The sequence below is a fragment of the Balaenoptera musculus genome, chromosome 9, assembly GCF_009873245.2.
Source record: "Balaenoptera musculus isolate JJ_BM4_2016_0621 chromosome 9, mBalMus1.pri.v3, whole genome shotgun sequence".
Taxonomy (NCBI): Eukaryota; Metazoa; Chordata; class Mammalia; order Artiodactyla; family Balaenopteridae; genus Balaenoptera; species Balaenoptera musculus.
The window spans coordinates 75,471,737-75,499,167 of record NC_045793.1 but is presented as its reverse complement, the minus strand read 5'-3'; the positions used below and the strand labels follow the sequence as shown (position 1 = coordinate 75,499,167).

The 27,431-nt window shown below is 37.8% G+C and overlaps 1 protein-coding gene across 1 annotated transcript in view; it reads right to left on the bottom strand.

Moving 5' to 3' along the window:
* The window catches only part of DNAH11 (dynein axonemal heavy chain 11), a 306,796-nt gene that overhangs the window by 168,666 nt on the left and 110,699 nt on the right, over positions 1 to 27,431 (bottom strand). The window contains exons 29-39 of the mRNA XM_036864125.1: positions 26,052 to 26,183; positions 24,062 to 24,222; positions 20,554 to 20,710; positions 20,291 to 20,436; positions 17,917 to 18,033; positions 12,915 to 13,053; positions 7,567 to 7,659; positions 6,148 to 6,342; positions 5,243 to 5,320; positions 2,832 to 2,964; positions 714 to 841 (exon numbers count right to left, since the gene is read on the bottom strand). Coding sequence (XP_036720020.1) covers positions 714 to 841; positions 2,832 to 2,964; positions 5,243 to 5,320; positions 6,148 to 6,342; positions 7,567 to 7,659; positions 12,915 to 13,053; positions 17,917 to 18,033; positions 20,291 to 20,436; positions 20,554 to 20,710; positions 24,062 to 24,222; positions 26,052 to 26,183 — 1,479 coding nt within the window. The remainder of the gene's footprint in view (positions 1 to 713; positions 842 to 2,831; positions 2,965 to 5,242; positions 5,321 to 6,147; positions 6,343 to 7,566; positions 7,660 to 12,914; positions 13,054 to 17,916; positions 18,034 to 20,290; positions 20,437 to 20,553; positions 20,711 to 24,061; positions 24,223 to 26,051; positions 26,184 to 27,431) is intronic.

Genomic DNA, 27,431 nt, shown 5'->3' with positions numbered 1-27,431 from the left:
ATGCCATAAAAAATAAACTTTATTTAGAATTTTAAATTGTCCTATAGAAACTCATGCAAGTATAAGGTTCTTAGACCTGTACTTTATGATAGACAATGTCTTGGTTCAGAAAACAGTAATTACTCTTAGGTTAAGGGGGTTACTACTACTATTCTATAGCAATGACAATTAATGATTTCTTTCTCCTGACCCTAACAGTAGACCTTGTGTTGCTTCAATGGTGTCTCACAGACGTGTACCTTCACCTTTTGCTTTTGCTGGAAATTCTGGATTAACCATGGCAAAATGCTTAGGAATGCATACTCAAATCTGTAGCCATAGGAACTACTTAATTTCAAGAGCTAAATTTAGCCAATTAACATAGGGCACAAACTCATTCTTTTATTATCCAAGTAGTCCATACTTAAAGAGAAGATATAATAATAATTTACCCCTAGCTCTTAGAAAATGGTAAGATGTGGATGAACTAAATCCTTGGATACATATCTAACTCTCTTTAAAGATGGTTAAATTTATAGGCAAGAAAAAATGTATTCCCTTAAATTCTTTAATAGTGAAATTAAGAGAATTACCAGGAAGGTGCCACATCAAAATAGTAATTACATAAAGAATATCAGGTTAATGCCTGAAACTGGTATTAAAGTCAACAAGTGAATGGAACTCAGTACACTCCAGGTGTTACATTTAAGGTTTAGCACTGAGGTATTACTCACCTTGTTATCGTCCATGACAGTATTTAGTGATTCAATCCACATGGGATCAATATCGCCATCCAGCACTATCCATTTTGGTCCATCATGCCTAAGATTTGCTTGTTCTCGCAGAATGGATGAGAATAGACCTATAAGTTAAGAGTAAGCAATCCTAATGTATAATGGAGTTGAGTGCTATTTATTTCTAAAATAAATTTGTCTTATTTTTACTGGAAGCTCTTTTATTCAGTAAGTAAATTTGCTATAAGTTTGCCACCTCTTTCAGGTGGGCAAACAGCACTACTTTTTGAGCTATCCCTGAGATCTAGACCAATGGGCAAGTTTTACTTCCATGAGAAGGTTCCTTAACTTCTCAGGCTGAGCAACCCCAAATGTCAAATAAAGATGATAGTACCTTCCTTGAAGAACACCTGTGGAGATTAATAGCAGGTGACATACATGAAACTCAAAACTTACACCAAATGAAAATATTCACCTTTTTCATGCACATATATTCAGTATCTATTTTAGGCCAAATATTAATTTATTCCACCTTTCTCCATTTTTCTATAACATTATTCAAGAGAGATCATTATAAAGCTAAAGTATGCAGAAGTGCAATACATTTCTTTGGGAAATGTGTTCACTGGCATTATAATAAGTTATCATTATCTCACAAGATGTAAAGATAGAAACATTTAAAATCCAGGGTCCTTTTTGCTAAGTATTATGCGTGTTTCATTGCACATTTAATAGTTGCTGACTGTTCAAAACTCAAGTATACAATACTATGGTGAAAATAACTGTTTTGAGGCAGGTATGTGGAAGGTTTTGCTTCCTCTGTGAAGCATTTTGTGCAAAGATAAGTGATAGCCTATAGTAGAACCTGCTACCATAATTCATAAAAAAGCCAGCAACCTTTTCTAATGGACACTAATTTGAAAGGCTTCTACATATTTTCAGCATAAACGTATATTATTCCCTTTCTGCCACAGTCTTTAAAAAAAAAAAAAAAAAAGAAAGCCTAAGAGAGCAAATTTTGACTGTCCCACAAATTAAGGAAGCAGGGTGTACATGATACTAGGATGGAGAATGACGAGGTCTGCTCCTTTGATAGGGTCATCAGGGAAGTCTTCTCTGATGCGATATTTGACCAGACATTCCAGTAACATAAGGGAGCAAGCCATGCAGGTATCTCCAGTGTTGCAGATGGTGGGAATACCAAGTGCAAAGGCCCGTGACAGGAAGATGCTTGGCGGGTTCAGAGAAGAGCAAGGAGGCCCGAGTGTACGTGTAAGTGAAAGGCAGAGAATAGGAAATGAGATCAGAGATGGGGAAGAGGGACTCAGTCATATAGAACCTTGTAGGCCTTGGATAAAGGTTGGATTCTAATGGTGATGAAACACACTGGAAACTGCAAGCAGAGAACTAACATTCTGAAGACCGCCCTCTGTCTGCTGCATGGAAAATGAATTAAAGGAGACCCGTGAGGTGCGACACCGCAAATACAGGCAAGAGGTGCTGGTGGCTTGGACTCATGTGGGAGCTGCAGAGAAGGTGAGAAGTACTGGAATACAATACGTATGTTAAAGGTAAGTAAGGCCTATAGGATTTGCTGTGAGGTTAAACGTAGGGTGTGAATGTGGGAAAGGACTCAAGGATGATGTCTAGATTAGTGCATTTACAGAAATGAGAATGTTAAAAGTGATTTTAACAAAGGAATCTGCTTGTCCACAAAAGCTTTCAGGGCAAGAAACATGTCCCACTGACTTTTGCCCTGGAACCTAGAATAGCACATGCTTGAAACTCAGTATCTTGTATCAGGTACTTTATAAATGTTCCCTGAGGCATTGGTGTTGACTTCTCTGCTGGTTTACAGGGAGCCCTGACATAACTGATGGGGGATAAAATACACAGCTCTGAGCACAAATCTGCTGAATGCTAATCGACCACTTAATCAAATCTAGTTTTAATTTATAGGTTATAAATGCTGTTGTGAGCTGCTGTATTTCCAATAACGCCAACCCATAAACAGTAAATCTACAACCATGACTAAAATTGGCTTGAACTGAGAAATGATTTTCTGGATTAAAAAAAAAAAGAAAATTTTAGCACTTCAAAAGGGGAAATACTACTTGCCATCTTTCCATTCTCGGGTAGCATGATGTATGAAACCAAAGAGTTCATCTGTTGTCACAGCTTTGGGGTTTAAGTCATTCCAAATGGGTTTCTGTTTCATGTTAACATATGTTCGGTTCAGTGTTCTCAAAATCTGAAAAAGAAAGAAGGAAAAACGCTAAGAAAATTAATACTAATGTAAGCCAAATGGGAAGCAAAAGATTTCTGAAGGGTTTTCCTTAGGCATTATATGTTCCTAGATATTCTGTGTATATTGAAAATGGGAAAAAATTTACATGTGCACATTTTCATTCACATCTTGAAAAATTTAATCCCACAATCCCTGAGGATCAGTTCACCTGATTCTGTCAAGAGAAAGTCACTATCAACTGAGATTTTTAACCATGTGTGCAAAGTAAAGGACTATATGTAAATGTGCTCCTGTACATGTTATTAAAATCCACTCTGCCTGTATTATTTAGATTGTTCTTAAAATTTAGCCTGCATCCAAAGTGCTTAGAGGGTATTAAAACAGACTAATGGACCCGATCTCAGAGGTTCTAATTTAGCAGGTCTTGCGCAGGACTGATTTGAGTTCTAAGAAGGTCCCAGGTGATGCCTAGGATGCTGGTCTAGACATGCTTTGAGACCTAGCGACCTAGAACAATAGTTCTCAAGAGGAGATCATCTTGACTTGGGGGAAGAGGACGTGCTACTGGGCATCTCGTGGGCAGAGGCCAGGGGTGCTGCTCAACATCCTGCAGTGAAAGAGCAGCCCCCAGGACAGAGTTATCTGGTACAGATGTCAATAGTGCTGAGGTTGAGAAGCCCTGTTCTAGGTAACTGAGGAAAAGAAGCCTTGGTGATAAGCATTCACAGGATAGGACCTCTCTGGAGGGTCCAGTGGTTAAGACTCTGTGCTTCCACTGCAGGGGCACAGGTTCTATCCCTGGTTGGGGAACTAAGATCCCGCATGCCACACAGCACGGCCAATAAGGAAACAAAGATAAAAAATAAATTTAAAAAGTGTAAAAAATTAAATAAAAAGAATTCTCAGGATAGGTGCTTAATACATGTCTATTTAATTAATTGACACTTTAACCCAAATATCCGCCCAACTATCCTTTCTGCTTTCTCTGAAAAGCCATGGCTTTTATTTTAGATATAATCATCCTATCTCCTCTCACAGGGGTTTAAAGGACTGATAAACAATTGCCAAATACTTTAGAATAATCAGTTGCTAAATAACATGGCCCAGGCTTTGGTACTCCAGTTCTATAAGCTTAAGCAAAGGTTGAATAGAATGGAATCAATGAAGACTAGATGAAAGAAATTGAATGTCTTAGAAATATTAAGCTTCTATTTTTAGAAACCATTAATCTACTGAAAATTATAGAATTCAATTTTATCCTTCCTTGCACCATGGCTCACATCTGAAACTTACTTTAACAAAATAATTACAGGTCTATCAGTTATCTACTTTACAATTTCAATGATTATATTTTTCAGTAGAAAAAGCCCTATACAGGGCTTCCTTTTACACGTATTCCACTTTGGGTTCTGACCTAAATACTGGCAAGTTCTATAGACACCCATGCTCTAAAGTCTCATATGCCCATTCTGCTTATTTTTAGTTGCTGGTTACTAAATATGTTTATACCCAAGCATCCTCAGTTAAAATGCATGCAGTTCTGCATATACTGTCTGCCAAGCAAGAAAATAAGTATGTTGCCAGGACTGTCAGTAAGACCAAACAAAATCAAGCAGTGAACTAAAAATGGGGATAATAACACCCATGGCCTATCATCGTTGTGCAGAGTAAATCACACATAATGCACCTAGCGGAGTACATAATAAGTACTTCAAAAATGTGGTTTTTGCTTCCTCCCTTTCTTTTCAAGTTTTGTTTTGGCCCTATAGAGGGCTATATTTCTGGGGGAGTATTGAAGAAAACTATTTGGGTTTTTCTTAATGATATGGGGAGGAGACACTAAGATAACTTGGGAAATATAAGAAAATAGTTTTGATCAATGTGGGTAGGGCCACACCAATCCTATAAGCCAGGTATCTTATTCTAGAGTCTCTCAATATGTTTACTTTGGATAAAAGAATTCAGGTATATTATTGAAAGATGCATAGAGCAGGATGGCATGCATCTAAGTTAGTGAATAGGATGCTATCTCACATGGAAAGCCCAATCTTCCCTCAGTTTACTTATTTGAATTCAATGTTCTACTAACACCTCTCTCCCTGCTCCTGGTATAAAGGGAGAGGGTCAAGTGATCAAATAGCAACGTTAGAGTCTCGGATCCTAACCCAAAATTATGAGCAACTTCACTGAAGGGAACTCTCAAATAGAAGTGAATGTAGGTCTCCCACCCCGTGCAATTTTGTTCCTTTCACGGCTGAAAGCTAACAGGTGTTGACTATACCTTGCTCTTTCCTGTGCCTGCGTTTCCAACGACAAAGACAGAGTGTCGCAAGGCCAACAGCTCCTCAAGCTGGACCACCTGCAGACCAAACAGCCACACACTAGTTTCCTTTAATGAGTATGTGATTTAAAAAAAAATCTGCCCATTTTCACCCAGTTCTTTCCTTACAACGTGAGCCAGCCCCCACTGACAGCATTATATTCCTGGAAAGTTAGAAAAGATGACAAGGGCAAAGTATAGTTGCTCCCAGATCTCTCAACGTAGAGTATGGGGATGAGGATGAAGAAAAACCATTACTCGGTGAGTCAGTGACACAGGCAGAAGTGAAGTACAGAGGTACTTGGTACATGGTAGGGGTTAGTTACAAAAATCAATGACTCTTCATGAAGTGTGACCAGAAACAGCATACAGCCAACATCATCTACAACTGACTAATGACTTATATCCTTTGAAATATCTATAACAGATAATCTGTATGTATTTTAACATCCATGTATTCACTACATCCCAAATGAGTGAGCATATGCATAAGCCTTTGATAACTCAGGTGATATCATACGTTTCTCCCCCATTACAAGCATGTGCTAATGACTTTCTTTCCAACTTTCTCTAAGATGGAGAGAAAAGAGAGCAAAATTAATTTTTGGTGCACATCACCAAGAAGAACCAAGGAGTTTTATAAACTAATGAAAAGTCTGCTTACATTGAAAACCATGACTTACCCTCTCTGTGTTTTCACCTTCTCACAGAATGGGACTAATATTAGAATGCTTCGATGTATATATTAAGAGCATCTTAAGGTCAGTGTAATATGTAAGTTAATGTTTTGGTCGAGTATCACTTAACCACAGTTATTGTCAATACACCTCCCAAGGGCTGCCATGACAAGGAAATGATCCTTTTACTTTGAGGATGAAGCTTTCCTCGGGCTGCAGGCGGAGCTCCACGGTGGACTGCCTGACCATCTGTTCAAAGTGGGGCACTCTCCTCCGGGGCACATCCAGGGCTGGAAACAGGTCACCAACCAGGCCCAAAAACACAGGGATGTCATCAGTCACTATTTTAGGCATATTGAAGTCCCTTAATGCTCTCATGAGTACCTAGAAAGGAAAAGAGAAAACATTTCATAAAAAAGCCAATACAAGGTCTAACAAACACCTAAACAGCTAAAGATGTAATCATGAGATAGACACTGTTCTCTATTAGAATGGCATTCTATCTACAGGGAGGGTCACTGCTTACAAGGTCATATATCAGAACAGCAGAAAGCTCTGCTGATACCATGGATAACCTCAGACTAAAACCAACAAAGAGGCCCTGTTCCTCCCTGGATAATGTTTTGATCTTAAGGAAGGGTCTGAGGTACTTCTCTCTGTAATCTTCAAACTCCAGGATGTAAATTAACCAAGCCCATGAGACTGTTTTGTCCAAAATACTCTAAGAATCTCAGAATGATAAACTCAACCCATTTTTAGTTTGGGTTTTTGTTCTATTTTGGCTGAAAACCAAAGAGGGCTTAGATTTTAAAAGCAGTAACTTGAACATCAGAGTGACTTTTACAGAAAGATGTAAATGCATGAAATCTTGACCCAATCATGAATTGTGACTCAGAGGAAGAGAGAGAAAGATTGGAAAAGAGAGGTAGAAAATCACATGACAAATATCCCTTAACATGTAAAGAAACTCACAGGAATAGACCTTTTTCAAAATCTCAAGCCATACTGCATCTTCACACAGGCTGTATATCCATTACTCTCACTACTTGTTTAATAGAGAAAAATGCACGATGTGGGTGCTATTGTTTTTCCCCATGAAGGATAGTGAGTGGAACATTCCCCTAGTAGCTCTAAATAACCAACTAAATATATCATTGGTGTTAGGTGAGCATCCCCTATGTTGCTTTCTTTAAACATATCTCACATCCCATGAAATGGACATACTTTCTTCCATTAGATTATGTTTTCATGGACTTTTTCAGGATTAATATCCCAACTCAATCAGATTTTCTAAATGTTCCTCAGAGAAAATCAAACATTGATTACTAAATTATTTATGATCGCCAAAATGCTTTTTGTGGCTGGTATTTCAGAAGCACTTATAAAATCACATTTTCTTTCATATATTCATATCCTTTTACTCAAGAATACTTGTGGTCTTTTATAACATAAGAAATGCCAGTCCTCAAAATATCCTGTATTAAAAATAGATGTGATGCTTTTTAAAAAGTCGTGCTATGTATGACCCACCATCCAGATATATATACTTTTATTTGTACAAAGCCATTTAGCTATTCACTCAACAAAATCATATTAGCATTGCAGTACCTGATCTTCAGGTCTATTTTTATCTCCTCGTTTCAGGGAGCCAGCTACAACCAAGACAGATTTAATAGCACGAAGTCCCCAATCATAATGATCCTAAAATCAAAACACAGATGTATTTTTTCAAAAATTTTATGAGGGAATCAGATTCTCATTCCGGAAGTAAAAGCCAAAAGCTAAAAGAAAGGAGTTCAGATAAATATGTGCCTTAATGCTGTAAAATAATATTCTCCTCCCCTCCTTGAAATTGTAAAAACTGTGTCCCTTCAGCGTCCTGCTTCTTTTGCCTGATTCTCCACCTCTGTCAGCAAATCTCTTCTTTCCATAGCGTTTACTTGCAGTATTTGCCCAAGGCTCCATCCGCCTTCCTCCCTCTGTTCTCTCAGTAAGCCTGCCAACTCAGGGCTTCAGTTACTCCAGTGTTTTCACTTCCAACCACAAGCACACTCCTCTTGTTCTCCACCGGCAGCCCTGCTATTCCACGCATTCCCAGCCCTGGATCTCTAATTTCCCTCATTACTCATTTTTTAAATTTTATTTTTAATTTTTATTGGAGTATAGTTGATTTACAATGTTGTGTTAGTTTCAGGTGTACAGCAAAGTGAATCAGTTACACATATACATATATCCACTCTTTTTTAGATTCTTTTCCCGTACAGGTCATTACAGAGTATTGAGTAGAGTTGCCTGTGCTATACAGTAGGTCCTTATTAGTTATCTATTTTATATATAGTAGTGTGTATATGTCAATCCCAATCTCCCAACTGATCCTTCCCCCACCCCTTACCCCCTGGTAATGATATCATATGATACTGCTTATGTGTGGAATCTAAAAAGAGGGTACAAATGAACTTATCTACAAAACAGAAATAGAGTTACAGATGTAGAAAATAATCACTGAACTTTAATAATCCAGTTTTGACTGTATTAAGTGCCAACATCCAGGCTGGAGCATCTGAGTGATTAAGAAGTGGAATCTACAAAAAGGGGTACAAATGAACTTATCTACAAAACATAAACAGAGTCACAGATGTAGAAAACAAACTTATGGTTACCAGGGGGTAAGCGGGGGAGGGAAAAATTGGGAGATTGGGATTGATATATACACACTACTTTATATAAAATAGATAACTAATAAGGACCTACTGTATAGCACAAGGAACTCTACCCAGTACTCTGTAATGGCCTATATGGGAAAGAATCTAAAAAAGAGTGGAGGGCTTCCCTGGTGGCACAGTGGTTGAGAATCTGCCTGCCAATGCAGGCGACACGGGTTCGAGCCCTGGTCTGGGAAGATCCCACATGCCGCGGAGCGACTAGGCCCGTGAGCCACAATTACTGAGCCTGCGCGTCTGGAGCCTGTGCTCCGCAGCAAGAGAGGCCGCGATGGTGAGAGGCCCGCGCACCGCGATGAAGAGTGGCCCCCGCTTGCCACAACTAGAGAAAGCCCTCGCACAGAAACGAAGATCCAACACAGCCATAAATATATAAATAAAAAAAAAATTAAAAAAAAAAAAAGAGTGGATATTTGTATATGTATGACAGGTTCACTTTGCTGTACACTTGAAACTAACACAACATTATAAATCAACTATACCCCCATAAAAATTTTAAAAAAAAGTTCAGTGATTAAACCAATACCTCTTTGAGACTTCCACATTACCCCTACAAAAGATTGCTTCACAGGCTCCAAGCTCCTGGAGCACAAACCCCATGCTGATTTTTTGCCTTCTAGGTCCTAGCACAGCACACACCACAGGGCAGGTGGCTCAAGAAAGATACACTGTATTAGCTGACTGACTGTATGTAACCCACCTTCTCTCCTTTGTCTTCTATCTACAATCCACATAGTAACAACCTTTCTCTCAATGTCTCCCAGCTGTGCGTGTGGGAAAGTCACTTAACCTCTCCAAGCCTTATTACCATTATCTATAAAAAGGTAGATTAAAGTATCCACCCACTTCACAAGGTTGTTGAAGTAAAATGAGTTAATGCTTTGTAAGCAGTGAAGCAACACATATAAATGTATATGCTTTTCAGTACATTAATAGATAATAAAATCAATTTAGTGGGTCTTAACCATCATTTTTTTTTTTTTTTTTTGGGTATACAGTTTTATTAACATTTAAATTTCACCAAGTGTGTGTTTGAGCCATTTGTTCAGACCTTTAAAGACAAAATGGGCAAACAGCTTTAAGGCTGCGGATGTATTAAACACTGCACAATATATTTACCAACTAGACAATCGAAGGGGTATGACTATACCCTTAGGAGCACCAAGTATAGGAACAAGCCCTGGAACTGGAGGACAAACCCGCCCCGCCATTCAGGACTGAACAGAGGTCTTTTAACCATCATTTTTGTTGGTACTAAAATAGAACAGAATGGAATGAAAAATACCAGGGTGCACTGCAAATAAGGGTAAGAAGTGTTTGGTGAAGATTTTTGTTTCAGTTGTGCTTGGGTGCGTGTGTGTATGCATGTATGTGTATATTGAGTCTCAACAGAGAGGTATTTTTTACTGTGGGTCATGGTAAAAATCATTTGAAAGCCACTGATATACAAAGAAGACTAGGGCTTGAAAGGAGGGAAAGAGAGGGGAAAGATGAGGCCAGGGAGATTGGGGAGGGGCTAAGTCATCGTAGTAACACGATTAAAGGAGATGATGTACAAAAAGACACATACACCCCAATGTTCACTGCAGCACTCTTTACAATAGCCAAGTCACGGAAGCAACCCAAAGGTCCACTGACAGACGAATGGATAAAGAAGATATGGTACATACATACAATGGAATACTACTCAGCCATAGAAAAGAAGGGCATAATGCCATTTGCAGCAATATGAATGGACCTACAGATTATCATTCTAAGTGAAGTCAGATAGAGAAAGACAAATATCGACTATATCACTTATATGTGCAATCTAAAATATGACACAAATAAACTTATTTATAAAACAGAAATAGACTTACAGACATAGAAAACAAACTTATGGTTACCAAAGGGGAAAAGGAGGTGGAGAGGGATAAATTTGGAGTTTGGGATTAGCAAATACAAACTACCATATATCAAACAGATAAACAGCAAGGTCCTACTGTATAGCACAGGGAACTATATTCAATATCCTGTAATAACCGATAAGGGAAAAGAATATGAAAAAGATTATATATGTATGTGTGTATATATAACAATCACTTTTCTGTACACCAGAAACTAACACAGCATTGTAAATCAACTATACTGCAATTAAAAAAAAAACAAAAAGATGACTTGGTGACGCTCCTAGACATTTAAACAGTGCAAACAACTGCTAACATAATCTTCACCATTTTCATCAGGTTATTCCTTTGGTCAAAAATGTCCACTGATTCTTCTCAAATCCATTCTTACAGCTTAGAAAACTACCAGTGGATTGTGTTCCTAACTCAGCTTTTCTGTCCGGGACAAATTTCTTTCCCCTCATCTCATCTCTGACACTTCTGTTGAGTTGGAGAACCCTTTCCTCATCTACTCTACCCCTCGCACCCTCTCCCTCCTGTAAGTGGTTACAAATGTCCTAGAAAGGGTTAGAAAGGACTGGATTTAAATCTTGCTCCTACCACTTATTAGTTGGGAACTTTGGATAGGTTATTTACTCAGTTTCCTCACCTGTAAAATGGAACGAATAAGACCAAATTCATAGTATTTTTGTCAAGATAAAAAGCTAACACATGGTCCCTGTTCAGTAAATGTTGGTTCCTTTCCTCCTTGAAACTATGATAATCTTTTCATCCTCCATTTCCTTCTAATTTTTATTGCATGTAAATTAAATCTCCTACATAGGTTCTTTGAAGTCAGAAATCTAAGTGTCTGCTTCATTTGTTCTGTGTTTACCCCGTTCATCGTTGTCAGCAATAACTATATTACTTGAATACAGTAAATGCTTACTAAATGTTTAAGTATTAGTACTGGGAATGGGGTATGGTTGCAACTCCATGTATCCTGGGTCCAGTAACACTTTTTTCTTCTGATGTTTTCCCATTATAAAATTAAAAGGGGCTCATTGAAAAAAATTAAAAGGATATCACAAACAAGAATAAGGAAAAAAAATTTAAAATACTCACAATCTTAGTACCCAGAAACAAATGTTAAAAATCACAATGTATTTTCCAGTCACTTTATATGTATATAAAACACACAGTGTAATATAAAATATATTGAATAAAACATGCAAATTGTAGATCACATCGACAGCTCGCTGTACTGTTTTTTGCATATAACACTGTCACAAGCATTTTTCCACATTATCAAATTCGATATGTTTTACCCCAGAATGTAAATTCACAGTTGTTAAAATGACAAGATGAATTTGCCTCTCAGATTCCAAATTTCACCCCAACAAAGGGTAATTTAAAATGAGTACATTTGGAAGTACAGGTAACTGAGTGGTTCTTGCTGTGATATTTTAATACTTTCATCCTGGAACAACTGCAAAATAATGTCACCAGGAATTAACAAGAGGTCACCAAAAGAATGAAGTCAAAGGTGACCACAAAGCTAAATTTAAAAACAGTGATGCTGATATAGATGGTATTTTTGTGGCCCACCAGCAGCTTCAATGAAACAGCAAGAAGGTAGTGACTGGAGAGTAATGCATTTATTAATTTGGCCCATTTCAGAAACAAAGGAAGTGTAGAGCAAAAATAAACACAAAGAAAAACGCCAAATCTACCTTCAAATAAAGAATTACCAACAACAAGAGAAAATCTTTCATTTAGCATTTCTCAAGGGTTCTTCAGAAAATCAGCTTTCCCTGGCTCTTATGAACACTCCTGCCATCTCTCCCTGGAAAATAATATTCCCACCAGAAAAGGGAGGCCTCATAAAATTCATATCTAATTACAGCAGTGATAATATTTAAAGAAAATCACATAGCCCACTGATAAAAGCTGTATTAAGTATAAATAAAGCCTTCAACTTAAAAATGTCTCAAGTTGTTTTTTTTTTTTTTTTTTTTTAACAACCTTTATATGTGCTCTACATTATTGGCTCCAAGTTGAAGATGAGGAAATTGAGGCACTTAGGGACTAAAGCCATATCCTTTTTAGCACAAGGAGTATATGATTCTTTTTTTAAATTTTTGAATTTTATTTTATTTATATTTTTATACAACAGGTTCTTATTAGTCTTATTTTAATTTCAAAAAAATGAAGAATTGTAAAATACAGATTTTCAAAATTTTGTGGAAAATATAAAATTACTCCTAAATGTCTAACTGTAATTTGAGTGATAAATTACCCAGTGTCCATATTTCAGAAGCTGTTTTAATAGGGTGTAAAAACCCAGAAAAAGTAACATAATACCCCTCACCTGCTTGGACAGCAGCTCCTTGCAGAGCGTGTACAATGTAATAAACTTGCGGGCTAGTGAGCGTGCATCCACAAAACCTTCAGCAACTAACAGGATTTCACAGATTAGCTCGATGTCAGGGGCCACCATGGCACAGGGTCTACAAAGTAAATATGCAATTTTGTTTTAAAATGTGATAAGGTAATAAGTACAAATTGCTGAAACCAAGTGATTAATGTATACCAGCATTCTAACCATTCCCAAGCAGGTCACAATTACCTCTGTCAATCATAGCTAACGAGACCCTTCACTTCAACTAAAAAATGCCCAGGAGTTACTAGACACATAGAAAAAGGTGGAAAATCTGCAAATGGCAGAAGCACGGGTGTAGGAGTTGAAGGGAAATCTGTGGGTACAATCGGTAAACTTCCATTGTAAGTTGTCACTGCAGAAAGATGAGTGATGTTTTGTGCTAGAGGCCAGCCTTTATCTGTGGCCAGTGCTGTGCTGGTAAACAGTTCAACGACTGGCTCTCCAAAAAATAATGTTTGCTGACTTACATGGAATCAATACCTCCACCATGGCTGATTTCAATCTACCAACATGGAATCACTAAACTTGCAGCTGGCACGAGATGTGAGGTTGTACACCACCATACAGACACAATAGACACAAGTACCCTAAGAGTGTAAGTGTTGATAAACTAATTAGGAAATCATGAGTTTGAATGTTTATCACCTTTGTCTCTAATAGATGTTAATCAAAAGTTTATATAATTTGCTTTCTTATTAGTACCTGTGCTTTACAGCCACCTCACAAGATTCATGAAAAGTTAACCATCAGCTCTTGGGCTTCCCTGGTGGCGCAGTGGTTAAGAATCCGCCTGCCAATGCAGGGGACACGGGTTCGAGCCCTGGTCCAGGAAGATCCCACAAGCCGCGGAGCAACTAAGCCTGTGCACCACAGCTACCGAGCCTGAGTGCCACAACTACTGAAGCCTGCATGCCTAGAGCCCGTGCTCCACAACGAGAGAAGCCACTGCGATGAGAAGCCCACATACCGCAACGAAGAGTAGCCCCCGCTCGCCGCAACTAGAGAAAGCCCACATGCAGCAATGAAGACCCAACACAGCCATAAATAAATAAATTAATAAATTAAAAAAATTAAACAACAACAACAATAACAAAAAGTTAACCACCAGCTTTCAAGCTCATACCAGCCATCTCCAACACTGCCTGTGGCCAGCTTGGTTAGACTTTTAAGCTGAAAATTTATCAAAACATAACTTTCAAATTCCCTTCCTTTTGAAGGGAGACTTCCAAAAAGTTCTCGCAGGACAATTACCGTTAAAAGCAAGATTTGAAAAAATTCCACTCCACTGAAGTCCAGTGCAAAGAAGGAGCCAGAGTAAATAAGTAAATAAGCCTGTCATTTTAGACTTTTCCAGTAATATCTACCCATCTGTTTTTTGTAAATATTATTACAGTCTACTGCAAGCCTATCTAATTTTTCATCCTAAACATTCCTGAGTCTCTGGATCTATGTTATTGACTGCTTCTACCTAAAGTAGCCCCACATTTTTTCCCACAGTTTTTTAAGTAAATAGGGGAGGGAAAAGGCTAGCAAATTTACTTAACTGGTACTTCCACTAACACTGACAACTGATATTCAATGAGTATTCTTCATACCATAAGGGATGCTAAAAGCTTTTCAGGCACTCTCTCACTCAGTTCTCTCAACTCTTTGAGGTGGCTACTCTTCTTATCTGTACTGTATTGAGGTGCAGACTAAGGTTCTGAGCAGTACAAGCACACAGCTGAGGCCACATGGTGGGGGTCATGATATTCTCCAGGCTCAGGCATGCTGCTTCCACTCATGAATACTACTTTCATCACCCACTTGTCCTTCAAACTTTGCTGAGACCAGTCCTGACCCCCATACACAAATGAGTCTGCACTTAGTTAAACCAAATTTATGAAAACTTCACAAAATAATTCCCAATTTTAAGACCCAGATGAAAACATGTATTGATGCAAGATGAACCGTATACAAATGTAAAAGTACTGCAGAGATGGACAATTTTCAAATGAAAATATTCTATAATCATTACATTTATTTCTAGGATAGTTATTCTCTAGAATGTTTTTTTCAAGGAAAATAGACATTATAAAATTGCTATGCTAGAGAGAAAGCTATTTTATGAGGAAAGGAAGATGTTCACTAAAAGGTGCTAGAATAATTGACTATAAGGGAAAAGAATTCTGTTTAAATACTCATTTCATGCTACTTACCAAAATAAGCCCATAACAGATGAAGTACATTTGAAAAGTCATAATATAAAAATTAAAAGAAAATACAAATGAAATATGCTTAAACATCTAGATGGACGACAAGCAAATTTTAAGCTTATAAGAATTGAAAGACATCACACTAAAAACTACAGAGGTTCTTACATTATATGTGAAGTAGCATATTATTTTGAAGGTAGACCGTGAACAAAGAGACATATTGTAAACATGAAAGAACTCTTAAAAAGTAAAACTGATAAACCTCTAGCTCATCAAGGAAACAAAGGGAGAGAAGACACAAATTACCCTCATCAGACATGGATTTCAGGACATCACCAGAGATAATAAGAGAATATTATGAACAAATTAATGCCAATAAATTCAACAATTTAGATAACATGCAGAAATTCCTTAAATGATGCAAATCATCACAACTAATTGAAGAAAAAAATCTGGAAAATTTCTGTATCTATTAATTTAATTGATCACTAAAAAGATTCCCACAAAGAAAAATCTAAGCCCAAACGGGTGAATGGCTTCACTGATTAATTCTATCAAATATTTAGGGGGTAAATAATACCAATCCTACACAAACTCTGAAGAAAATAGAGAAGGGGACGTATGTCAAGTCATTCATGCGGTCAGCATTATCCTGATGCCAAAACCAGACGAAGATATGACAAGAAAGGACATTACAGAGCAATGTCCCTCATGACATCAATTTTAAAATCCTCAACAAAATAGTACCATATTGAATCCAACAATACATATAAAATAATATCTCCTGACCAAGTGGAGTTTATCCCAGGAATACAACATTGAAGAATTGTTTAGCATTTGAATAATCAATGAGTACAGTTTAGCACATTAACAAAAAGAAGTGGGGGGGGGGATCCATATAAAAACTATTAAAAAAAAAAAAAACTTCTGAAAGAAACATAGTTGAAAAATTTTGCAACCTGGGGCGAGTCAAACGTTCTTAAACAGGATATTTTTAAAAACCATGAAACAAATTGATAAATAATATTTTATTGAATTTAAAACTTTTATCTTTGATGGGCACCACTAAGAAAACGAAAAGCCAAGCCACAAATTGAGAGAAAAATATTTGCAATATGTATATTTAACAAAGAAACTGTATGCAGAATACAGCACTTCACAAAAGAGGGTATGGGAATGGCCAGTAAGTTACATGTAAAGATGTTCAACATTATTAGCCATCGTGGAAATGCAAGCTAAACCCACAATGACATACCACTACCTATCTATCAGATTCGCTAAAACTAAAAAGACTGACGATACAAATTTTGACAAGAATGTAGAGCAGCTGAAATTTTCATACATTGGTGGTAAGGGTGTAAAATGGTACAACCATCTTGGAAACCAGATTGGCAGCTTCTAATAAAGTCAAACATACATCTGCCATGTGACTTAGCAATTTCATTCATAAATATCTACCCCAAAGAAAACATATATTCACACAAAGACTGTACATGAATGTTCATAGCAGCTTAATTCATAGTAGCCCCAAACTGGAAACAATGTCCATCAACTAGTGAATGGATAAACAAATTGTAGTATGTCTCTCCAGTAGAATGTTCATCAGCAACAAAAAGGAACGAACTACTGATATGCTGGACAACTCAGATGAATCCCCAAACCACAATGTTCAAGGGAAGCAGACAACACAAACAGGTACACACGTAGGGTTTCACTTACAGGAACTCTAGAAAAGACAAATTTAACCTCGAGTCACAGAAAGGACATCAGTGATGTGAGGGCTTAACTTCAAAGAGGCACAAGAGGATGTCCGGGGGTGTTGGAAACATTCCATATCTTGATTGTGGTAGGGTTTTCACCAGCTGGATACTTAAGTGGGTGCATTTTATTACATGAAATTACACCTGACCAAAGTTGATTTAAATCAGAACAGGTTTGGATGCAACAGCACAAGTTCTCTGACAGACTGCTAATAAGCATATAAACTGTCAGAGTACATTTGGAAAGCAGATCATCGATAAAGATTTTAATCATTCACCAAGTAATTCTACATGTAGGAATCTATTCTGGGTAATAACCTGAAATAAGGATAACACTTCATGTGAAGGGATGTTTACAGCCTGCTATTTTATGATCATAAAAAACTGAAAAGAAAAACACAAGCCCTACATGTCAGACAATAGGGAATGGTTAAGAAAATTATAGATGAGCCATGGGAGAGAACATTTTGGAGCTACAAAAAATGGTATTTCCAAAGAATTTTCAATAATATGACAAACTACTTATGTCAACATATTAAATGAGAACTAAATGAAAATCTAACCTAATATCTTAACCTCATAAAACAGGAATTATAAGAGACTAGATAAAAATACAACAATCACTATTTCTGGGTGGTAAAGTGGTAACTTTTTCTTTATTCGTTTCCGTATTTTCCAAATATTCTGTAGTTTGTGAAAATTATATTTATAATAAAAGTACCATTACAAAAGAGCTAGTATTAAATGTTCAAATGTACTATGTAACTTTTATGTAATGATTTTGAGTCCTGGTTTTATATTTCAAAAGAATTAATTTACCATGGTGAAAGTTCTCTCTATAAAGGGATCCCAAAGAAATAATACGGGGTTTTCCACAGAAATTCCCAAGTAAAAACAAATCATTTAACAGTGCAAACCAGCAATGTTAGCTGACATGAGTGCTCCAGATGCTAACCGACAAAGCACAACACTTGCCTGAAAAGAGCTTTGAGATTTTCCGGTAATTCGGTTCGACCAGCATATCCTGGGTTCATAGTAATAAATATTCCAACTGATGGCTTCAGTGTGATAGCTTCCCCAAGAAATACAAATCTACCAGAAGAAGAATGTTGATGGAATTAAATGTGTTCAGTGAATATGAATGCACACTGACAAATGCAAACCACTGCAAAATGCAAATTATTATTAGGAAGCTGTTTATGCTGTGCAATTTTCTTTAAAATTCATAAGCATACATATTTTGAAGAATGTTTATTAAAAATACACTCCCTTCCCCGAAAGGAATTACAAGTATGGCAAGTATTCCTTTGTGTTTTAGCATGGCTGCAGTATGCTAGAATAGAAAAATGAGGACTTGACTACTTTAACAGTTAATGAAAGGTGAGGTCATTTTTGCCTTCAACATGGGCTGCAATTTCTTGAACGTGATACGGTACAGATGCAGAATGTCCATGCCAAGAGGAGAAAGGGACTCCTTGTTCTGCTGTTATTTTGTCTATTTGCTCACCCTCCATCTCTCCTTCCCTCCCATTTAGTCAACAAATATCTACTGACCACCACTGAGAGGTAGATTAGTGTGGTGCTTGTGACAGCTAGCTCTGGGGCCAGACTGGGAGCATTCAGAGACCAGCTATACCACTTTATGCATATTCCATTCCCTCATCTAATAAAAAAGAAAAAGCGTGGAGGATAATAATATTACCTACCTTATTGGATTACATGAGGATTAAAAGAGATTATGTATATAAATGGCTAAGAGTACAGTGCCTAGGGCATGGTAAATACTCAACAGATGTTAGCTATGACTATGGCTATTGTCATGACTTGAAGGTATTGGAGAAGCAGTGAAGGATTTTCAGAAAGCTTTGAAAGGGCCATGAGCCTGTTGATGGCCAGGGCAATGGGACAGTAAAGGGCTGTAGGAGCCAAACTGAGGGACATGTAGAAGGAAACTTCCAAATGGAGGGAAATCAGACAAATAGAAGGCTTTCTCCTGTTGAGAAAGGGGAGGGCTAAAGCGGTTAAGGAGCTGGGCCTCCAACACGGACTAGGGAGGGAAAAGAGACAGCCACGGTTTTTAGGACTAAGAGTTTCTTAGATGCTAGACAATGAAGATTGTGGATTGTGGATTGTGGTGGATTGTGTGTAGTCAAGGTAAGAATGGAGAAATCTTCATTCTCAGAGTATCAGCCTGGGGAAGGCAGACAGGTCTGGCAGGTGGCTAGGGCAGCAGGGTAGCTGAGAAAAATACCCTAAGAAATGGGAGTCAATGGGTAGGCCAGATACGTGAGATTTCACTGTATACAAAAATGTTACAAAGGAATCCACAATTGGGTATTATAATACTGATTTCTCAAATGAAGCCATCAAACTCTAAGCACTATGTTTTGTCTTTCAGAGAGTGGCACCAAGTTGTGAAGTGATTAGGTTCTGGCTCCATCTGGAAAGGTTTTGGCCCGAATAGCTGGAAGAATGTGAGGGTGTATTCTACTGGGACAGGACAACTAACAAAGCAAGCGCTAGTGGAAAGACCAGGATTTCAACTTTGGCTATATTAAATAGGAGAGGCCAATGAGACATCAAATGGAGTCTTCAGATGCCCCAAGACAATTGCTGACATTGCATATGTAAGTCTAGATATCACAGAAAGGAGGTCTGGGCAGCTGGTAGCCAGCACCATCAATATGGTATTGAAAGTCACGTGACTAAATGAAATGACCAAGGGAACAAGTAGAGATAGAGAAAAGAAGACACCTGAAGATTGAGGCCTGTGACATCCAACATTAATAGGTCAGGAAATAATAATAAAAAATAATAGCTAACACTGACATGGTGCTATGTGTCAGGCACTTGCCCAAGCGTTCTGCATTTAATTCTCACTGTAATCCATAAGGTGGGTACTGTACTTCTCCCCATTTTATAGATGAGAAGAAATCAGCAAAGGAGCAGCCCTGAGGGTGGGAGAAAACTGGGAGGATGTGGAGTCCTGGAACTGATGTGAAGAAAGTGTGTCACGCAGAAGGGAGGGAGTGACTGTGTCAAATGCTGCCAGAAGGTCAAGTAAGATCAGGACTGAGAATTGATAACTGGATTTCGTGTTGTAGAGGGTGCTTATTCTTCCACTGATTAAAGTATGTGATACACCTTTGTTGTAATGAACACTTAAAAAACACGGCTAAAACACAGGAGGTTATTCAAAATAATTCTTCACAATTAACCAGTCTCTCTCATTTTATCCATCTCATGGGACAGGGAGAGGCAGCTGGAGACTGTGAAGATGAGGTCTCCTGCATTGCTCTAAGGTTCTCTTTCTACTTGTAAGAACAGGAAGAAGCTACACGCCACTCACCTCTTCTTCCTGTTTCTGATGGCATCGTGTATCATCTTCACTTGTACTGCCACCACGGAGAGAACTTCCACAGAAATTCGATTGAACTCATCAAAGCAGCCCCAAGCTCCTGTCTGCACCAATCCCTTATAGATATTTCCTATGGACTTAATGATGGAGTGAGGCATTAAGAATGTAACAGAAAAGGGTTTTTAGCTATTAGTTTGACTCATTCCAGGTCAGGAATAATATTGTTAGGATGTATCATTTCATAACTAACTTACTTTGTAGTCCATTTGCTCTGAACAGTTGAATACATAAACCACCATGCCCAGGGCACGGCCAAGATCTTTGGTGGTTTCTGTTTTCCCAGTACCAGCCGGGCCAGCGGGAGCCCCACTCATGGTGAGATGAAGTGACTGAGTTAAAGTAATGTAACACCTTTAAGCAAAAGAAAACACAAATATTACGATCTTCTATGAGATTCCTAGAAGATGTGAGGGACAATCCAATATTGTTTAAAGTTTAAGAAGTCACGGTCCACAAATCTGGTTGTAACACAAAACACTGACACACCTCTGATTCGTTCATGGTAAGCATCAGGGTAATATCAAATTTAATTTTAGGTTGGCTGTTTAAAAGTAATAGAGAAGAACGTACTGCTTTATTTGTCTCATTTCCTAAGAGCTGCATATTTGAATACAAATGACACTTAATTTGCAATGCTCTTGAATTTCTGATATTTCTAGGTAAACATATTATTAATATGGCAGACAACATCTCAAACTATTGTTTATAAAAGAAAAATAGATATCTTGGATGATGAATGAATTAAACACTAACTTTATTAAACTGCTATTTAATAAATACATTAAGAGATGAGATATGTAAACATAAATACAGAGTATGCAAATAATATATACGTATTTCACTGTAAAAAGCAAATATAACAAAGACATAACAATTTATTATGTTAAAATGTATTCAGGAATTCATTTTGAATGTGTCGCTACGTGCGTTTAGATTATGATAATACTTATTTTTGCAGGAAAGATTCAGAGGTTCTTAGACTGAGGAAAATTATGCAAAGACAGAATTTAATACTTGTAAAAGAAGGAAAACTAATAACCGGTGAGGACCTAACATGAGGTTTCTGCAGACTCATGAATTATTTTTGTCTTAGCACAGACAGTGGATCTAGTGGCAAGACACACACACGGAAGACCCAGGACTAGTGTCTACTCTGCCACTCATCAGATAATCTTAAATTACATTTCTGACATCAACATGCCTCAGTTTTCTCCTCCATGAAATGAGATTTATCATAGGACTTTATTAAGAAAGCCAACCCAACACGGTGCCCAAGTGGTGACGTCAATGGACTGCTAAGAAGGCCAAAGGTAAATGCCTTAAAAAATTCAAAGTACTATGCAGATAGAAGCAATTACTTAGGGAAATGGACAGTGTTTCTATATTTTACAGCCATCATGTTTCAGAGCATCTTACAATGAATATGGAATTGAAAGACCCCTGGACTAGGAATTATAGCACTTTTTATGGTGCAGACTATCCCCTATTAATCTTTTCTTGTGGTTCCAAGTTTTTCCTGACATATGACCACCTATATGCTGCAGACTACGTTTCCTCCCTGCCTTCCAGCCAGGAGCAGTCAAGTGACCAAGCTCCAGCCAACAATGCTATGTACTGAAATGAGTGTGCAAACCCTGGGATGCCTCCTTCAAGATGTTTTCCCCTTTCCCACTGGCTGAAACAAATGTGCAAACCACGTGTAGCATGTCGGTCCCCCAGAAGCCTATACAGCTGGACCATCTTCCTCGGGAATGTCACACAACTGAGACCCCAGCTGCCATGTTACTGAAGGCCTTATATTCTGGGTCTCTCTGGAACAGCAGCTTAGCACCCCCAAACCAATCCACCTGTGTTCCAGCGCAAGTCTCTCAATTACAAGCTGGTTGACTTGGTTCTCTGAACCTGCCCACATAGGGCAGAAGGAAATGCTCTCTGTTCAGTCTACCACACAAGGGGAAGGTCGGCATCAAACAAGACATAATGAAAGTGTTTGAAAGGCAGCATTGTGTTAATGTAAACAATTAGTAAACAATCCAAAGAATGAAATGGGAAAGAAATGTACATAGTGCGAACATCTTATACAGCCCTATTCACTCTATAAAAGGAACATTCATCTTCCTTTTAACTTCCAAATAAACCACATAGTGACTTTTAAATTAAAAAGTTAATAAGCTATTGGCCTCACACATTGGTAATTTTTAAAAATGCCTCTTCCCCATTTCTCCTGTACCCTGTGCCTCCCCCCACCCCCTTCTCTATGTGCAAGGGCACGTATACAGCAGACTCTAGGCATTTGCAGTTTTGACTCTTCAAGCAATTTTGTCAAGCTACAAAGTTTAATCTCTCACCCTGAAAGCAGTACATAAATTAACTAATTAAGATAGTGAACACCGACTTTTAGTTAGAGACAAGTTAAAGGGAACTGAATTAGAGAAACAATTGCAGAAGCCACACGATTTATCAAGGACAACATCACAAGCAGATTAGTATGTGCAAGAAAGATCACAAAGCTAGTGAGGGAATTCCATCAGCCTCCCAAGGCCACCACTACCCAGCTCGACAGACAGACTTGCAACCATCTGCCCTACCGTTCCCAGATAAAGTACACGGCATCGTGGTAACTGGATAACTGAGAACACACACATGATCTTGAGGTGTGATTTCTCTTTCATGAATGCCAAGGACTAAATATGCTTTCTCCCACCAAATAATTCAGCAGAGGTTGGAATACGAACAAAGAATCTCATGTCAATGTGACATATCCTTACCTCTACAACATTCTGACCGTGTGTACCTATTAACTTGGAGTCAAGTGGCAATGAACTTTTAAGAATCCCTTGCTGCCTTGACATGCTTGAGCCACACTGGGCTCTGTGTCTATCCCTTGAAGCTGCCAAGCTCCTTTCCATCTTAGAAACTTTGTACTTGTCTTTGCCTGTAACTTTCTGGCCCAGGATGTTTGCATAGCTGGTCCCTTGTTATCATTTGGGTCTTGGCTCAAATGTCCTCTCATACAACCTACAGCAGGCTCTCCCTTCAAGACGCTTTCTAACCTATCACCCTGTTTTATTTTTGTCACAGCATATATTACCACCTAACACAACTTTGTTAATGTGTTTGCTGTTCCTCTTCATTCCCAGCCACTCACACACCACACTCCCCTAGAAAGTGTGCTGTGTGAGAGCAGGAACCCTACCTGCTTGACACTGGGACAGTTCTCAACACAGTGCTTCAGAAGTACTGTATCTGTTGAATCATTTCTGTTCTCCTTTTCTTCCTTTCACTGTATGTAATCCTTCAAAACTGAATTCAATATAGGCAATCCCCGTTTTTACACTTCTAATAAAGGGAGGCAGTTTTGACACTTCTAGTATCAGGGTGTTAGCCATAAATAACCAGAGAGAATGGACTCCGAGATCAAAGACGCTGCCTTGAGCCATATTAACTGCTCATGATTTCATGACGTGTATACCACATAGCGTCTGTAATTCTGCTTTTCTAATTTGGTTCTCTTTAACGTGTCTCTAACACCAACATTTGCTATGTCACTCAATTAGTGCATTTGCATTCTGCTTTCATACAGTTTCGCAGTTTGTTCATCATTTTCTCACAGTCCTTTATCTTCGACCTCAGACATCTTTACCTATGCTGGGGAACTTTTGGCTTGGTGTTTCCCATCTGACTCCAACTTATCATCGTTACCTGTCAGTTAGAGGAGTGATCACTAGTCGAGGGCTGTTTCCTAAATACTCATAGAAGTACTGCAACTGGGCATCACAAATATCGACGAGGCAATGTTTCTGGGTATCCTCCCACCGGTGACGAAGTTGAGAGCGCCAAGTAAAAGCATGCGGAGTGACGACCTAAAAACATCACATGACATCACACACAGGACACTGAGAGCTTTAAGGCCACAAATGTAATCTATTAATCTAATCAACTCGGTTGAGTCACATTTTACTCTTAAAAAATCTCACAAAAGGGAAATCTCTTGTATGCTACTGCAAATTGTAATTGCATGTAGATGGTTGAATACTTAATCAGAAATATGTGTGTAATAAACGTCTTCATTTTAAGAAGGCTATTACTGTAAAACAACATCAGTTTGTTGAAGCAAGGCTTTTTCCCCTTTTATGAATCACTCCAGGGGATTTGATCACTTTTGTGACTTTATATTCATTATCACTGAAATCAGATGGAAAAATACACTCTGTATTAAAATAGCACACAATCCATTATTTCTGCATGTCAGAGGTATAAATAAACTATACTTTCAACCAAGTCCATTCTAAAACTGTTCTGCTTTTAGTAGAGATTTCCACGTCATTTCTCATTAAACCAAACAACAGTGTTTTTTCATTGCTATTCCTTCTTATTTTACTCAATTCTATCCATGATTTTCCCACTTTGAAAAAATAATTCCAGTCTCTTTCAAGATCCAATTGACCCAAGGGTTTCTTAGGAATCACTGGAAGTTACCAAAATTATTATCTATTCACTTGTCTGATATCTACATAAGTCTTGACATTGCATATTTATGCATATTACATGAGCAGGAATTAGACAGTCTCTATCTCTTTAAGTACAAAATAAAGAACATATTTTAAATCAAAATTTATCCTGCTGCAAGCAAATCACCACTGATAAAACATAATAAAATGTGCAAGGTCATATTCAAAGAGTAGTTATCAATGGCTCATCATCAAAATGAGAATACATGGTAATGGTGTTTTGCAAGGATCAGTTTTAGATTAGCAATTAAGCAACATTCTTCACTGATGGTCCTGAACCTGGAGCAAGAAGTTTTTTTTTTTTAACTTTATGCTTACACAAGGAAGCATTTGCTAGCACTTTGTGAAGAGAATTAAAATTCACTTTGATTTTAATAAATTGAGAAGGAACTAGAAAAACAACAGGAAACATCTCATAATACAAGCATGCATTCAAATTGTGAAAGGAAATGCCACCCTCAAAAAACAAAAGGGATTTGGAAGAAGTAGGTTATGGGCATGGTATGTCAATTTTGTTCACTAGACAAGCATACTTCAGACATTTTAAGTAGTAGTGTATTTTGGAAAAAGGGTGAGAAATTCTCCTTCTGCATTAAACACTGCCGGTATCTAAGAGACACGTGGACTTTTTAAAGAGATAAGGAAAGAAGGTTAATAACACACTGAAAGGATTAGAAAATAATTTCTTTAAAGAAAGTAATTTAGCTTTCAATGGAAAAGACAAAGGGTGGCCAACATTTCTCTTTCTTCAAAAGGAAAATAATCAAAGGCACACTGAGATGATTTAGGTGGTACACAATCTTACTGCTATTGGCTGGATAAGCCACAGTGGTGGTTATCACAGGCCAATGGATAATTATGTGTGGAGAAGCCAGAAGACAGGGAAATGAACAGGTGACTTCTCGTGGCTCCTCCATCCTGACTTAATTTTTGGATGATCTGAATTACAGGCTCCTGACTTGGCCAAACCCTTTGGGATATCACTTGGGATAACTCTCATGAGGATAATATATTCGTTAACCCAAATAAAAAATACCCAAAGTAAGTGCACTCAGCTTCTTAGGACTAATTAAAATATACAACCTTAAAAAAAAAAATGACTTTCTTAGAAGTACTCTTGATAATAAACACCACTTTTAGGAAAAAGCAAAAAACACATGAAATTTCTACAAATAACTTGCCTTCTGAGAAATAAGTTTTGCCACCACGTCTCTGGCATGGACATCTATGGTACAAATTGTCATGATCTTCTGCCTGTCTCCAGGTAGAAGTTCTCCCAGCAGAAGTGCAATCAGCGTATTCAACTGAGAAATCTAGAAGGCATATTTTTTAATGGAGGTAGTAGTTACAAATACAGAATCTTACAGCTCAATAGTCTTTATATTTGTAAAGGTCCCTTTAGTTTACAAAACTATTTCAAATACATTGTCCCAGCTGGCTGTCAAACTACCCTGGGGGTAGGAGTGGGAGGGAGGGATTTAATTAAATTAATTTAAATAGAATAAATATTATTACTGCCCCTCCCCCCCTCCACCTTCTGAGCTGAGACTCAGAGAAGACAGGTCAACCTGCAGGTAATGACAAAACCAGAGGTAGAAGCAAAGTTTCTTGGCTGCACTGAACTCTCTCCATGTAACCACGATCTGGTCTGCAACTTTGCTGGAATAGAAATGACTGCAAAATTTTAAAAGATCGAACTGAGTTAATATCTGTCAAAGTATAGTAAGAACTAAATACCAAGTGCTGTTTTGTTTGGTTGGTTTTGGGTTTTGTTTGTGTGTTTTTGCATGGGATATAGGATGATCACTGAGAAAAGATTTAAACAGTACAGCTGATGACTAACCCGCTTAATTCTTATTCATACCCTTATTCTTGTCTACACAAGAATTGTCTTGCCCACCAATTTCTGAGATCAATATTTTTCAAACTACTGGTCTCTTTTCCTAGAATGGAAAGGAATGAAATGGAATGGAATGACATGGAATAGAAAGAAAGAAAAATGCTGCACTATAGTAGTAAGAATATGTATTGTTTTTTGAAAGTTTATTTCAGTTTCATACTTGAGTGTATACGTATGTGTGTAAACTTGATCTGATATAAAATATATCTTACTGTTAATTGTGGTCAGAAAGTTCTGAAGGATACTCTTAGGTGGTCATTCTGTTAGCATGCTTATTTACATAAAACATAACTGTCTTACTCAAAGCTTATTAACAACAACAACAAAATTCTGCCTTATTCCAGGGTATCATTGTAAAACTATACTGTCCCCTTTCCTGTTTAGCTCTGCAAAGGACAGTCAATGACAAACTGTTAGATCCTGAAAGAACTGGTTGCAAGTGAATATATCATATCATCAAAGGCTCTCAAACCTTTGTACCTACTGTCACAAACATATTCCCTATAGTACTATTACCACACTCCAGAAAACACCAAACAATGCAGACTGCCCAGAGACTGCTGTGCAGCTGCACTGGAGAAGTTCTATAATTACAGTAAGCATGGAGAAGGCAGGCAGGATGGCATAACCGCAGCATGCACAATTCACATTAAATCAGAGT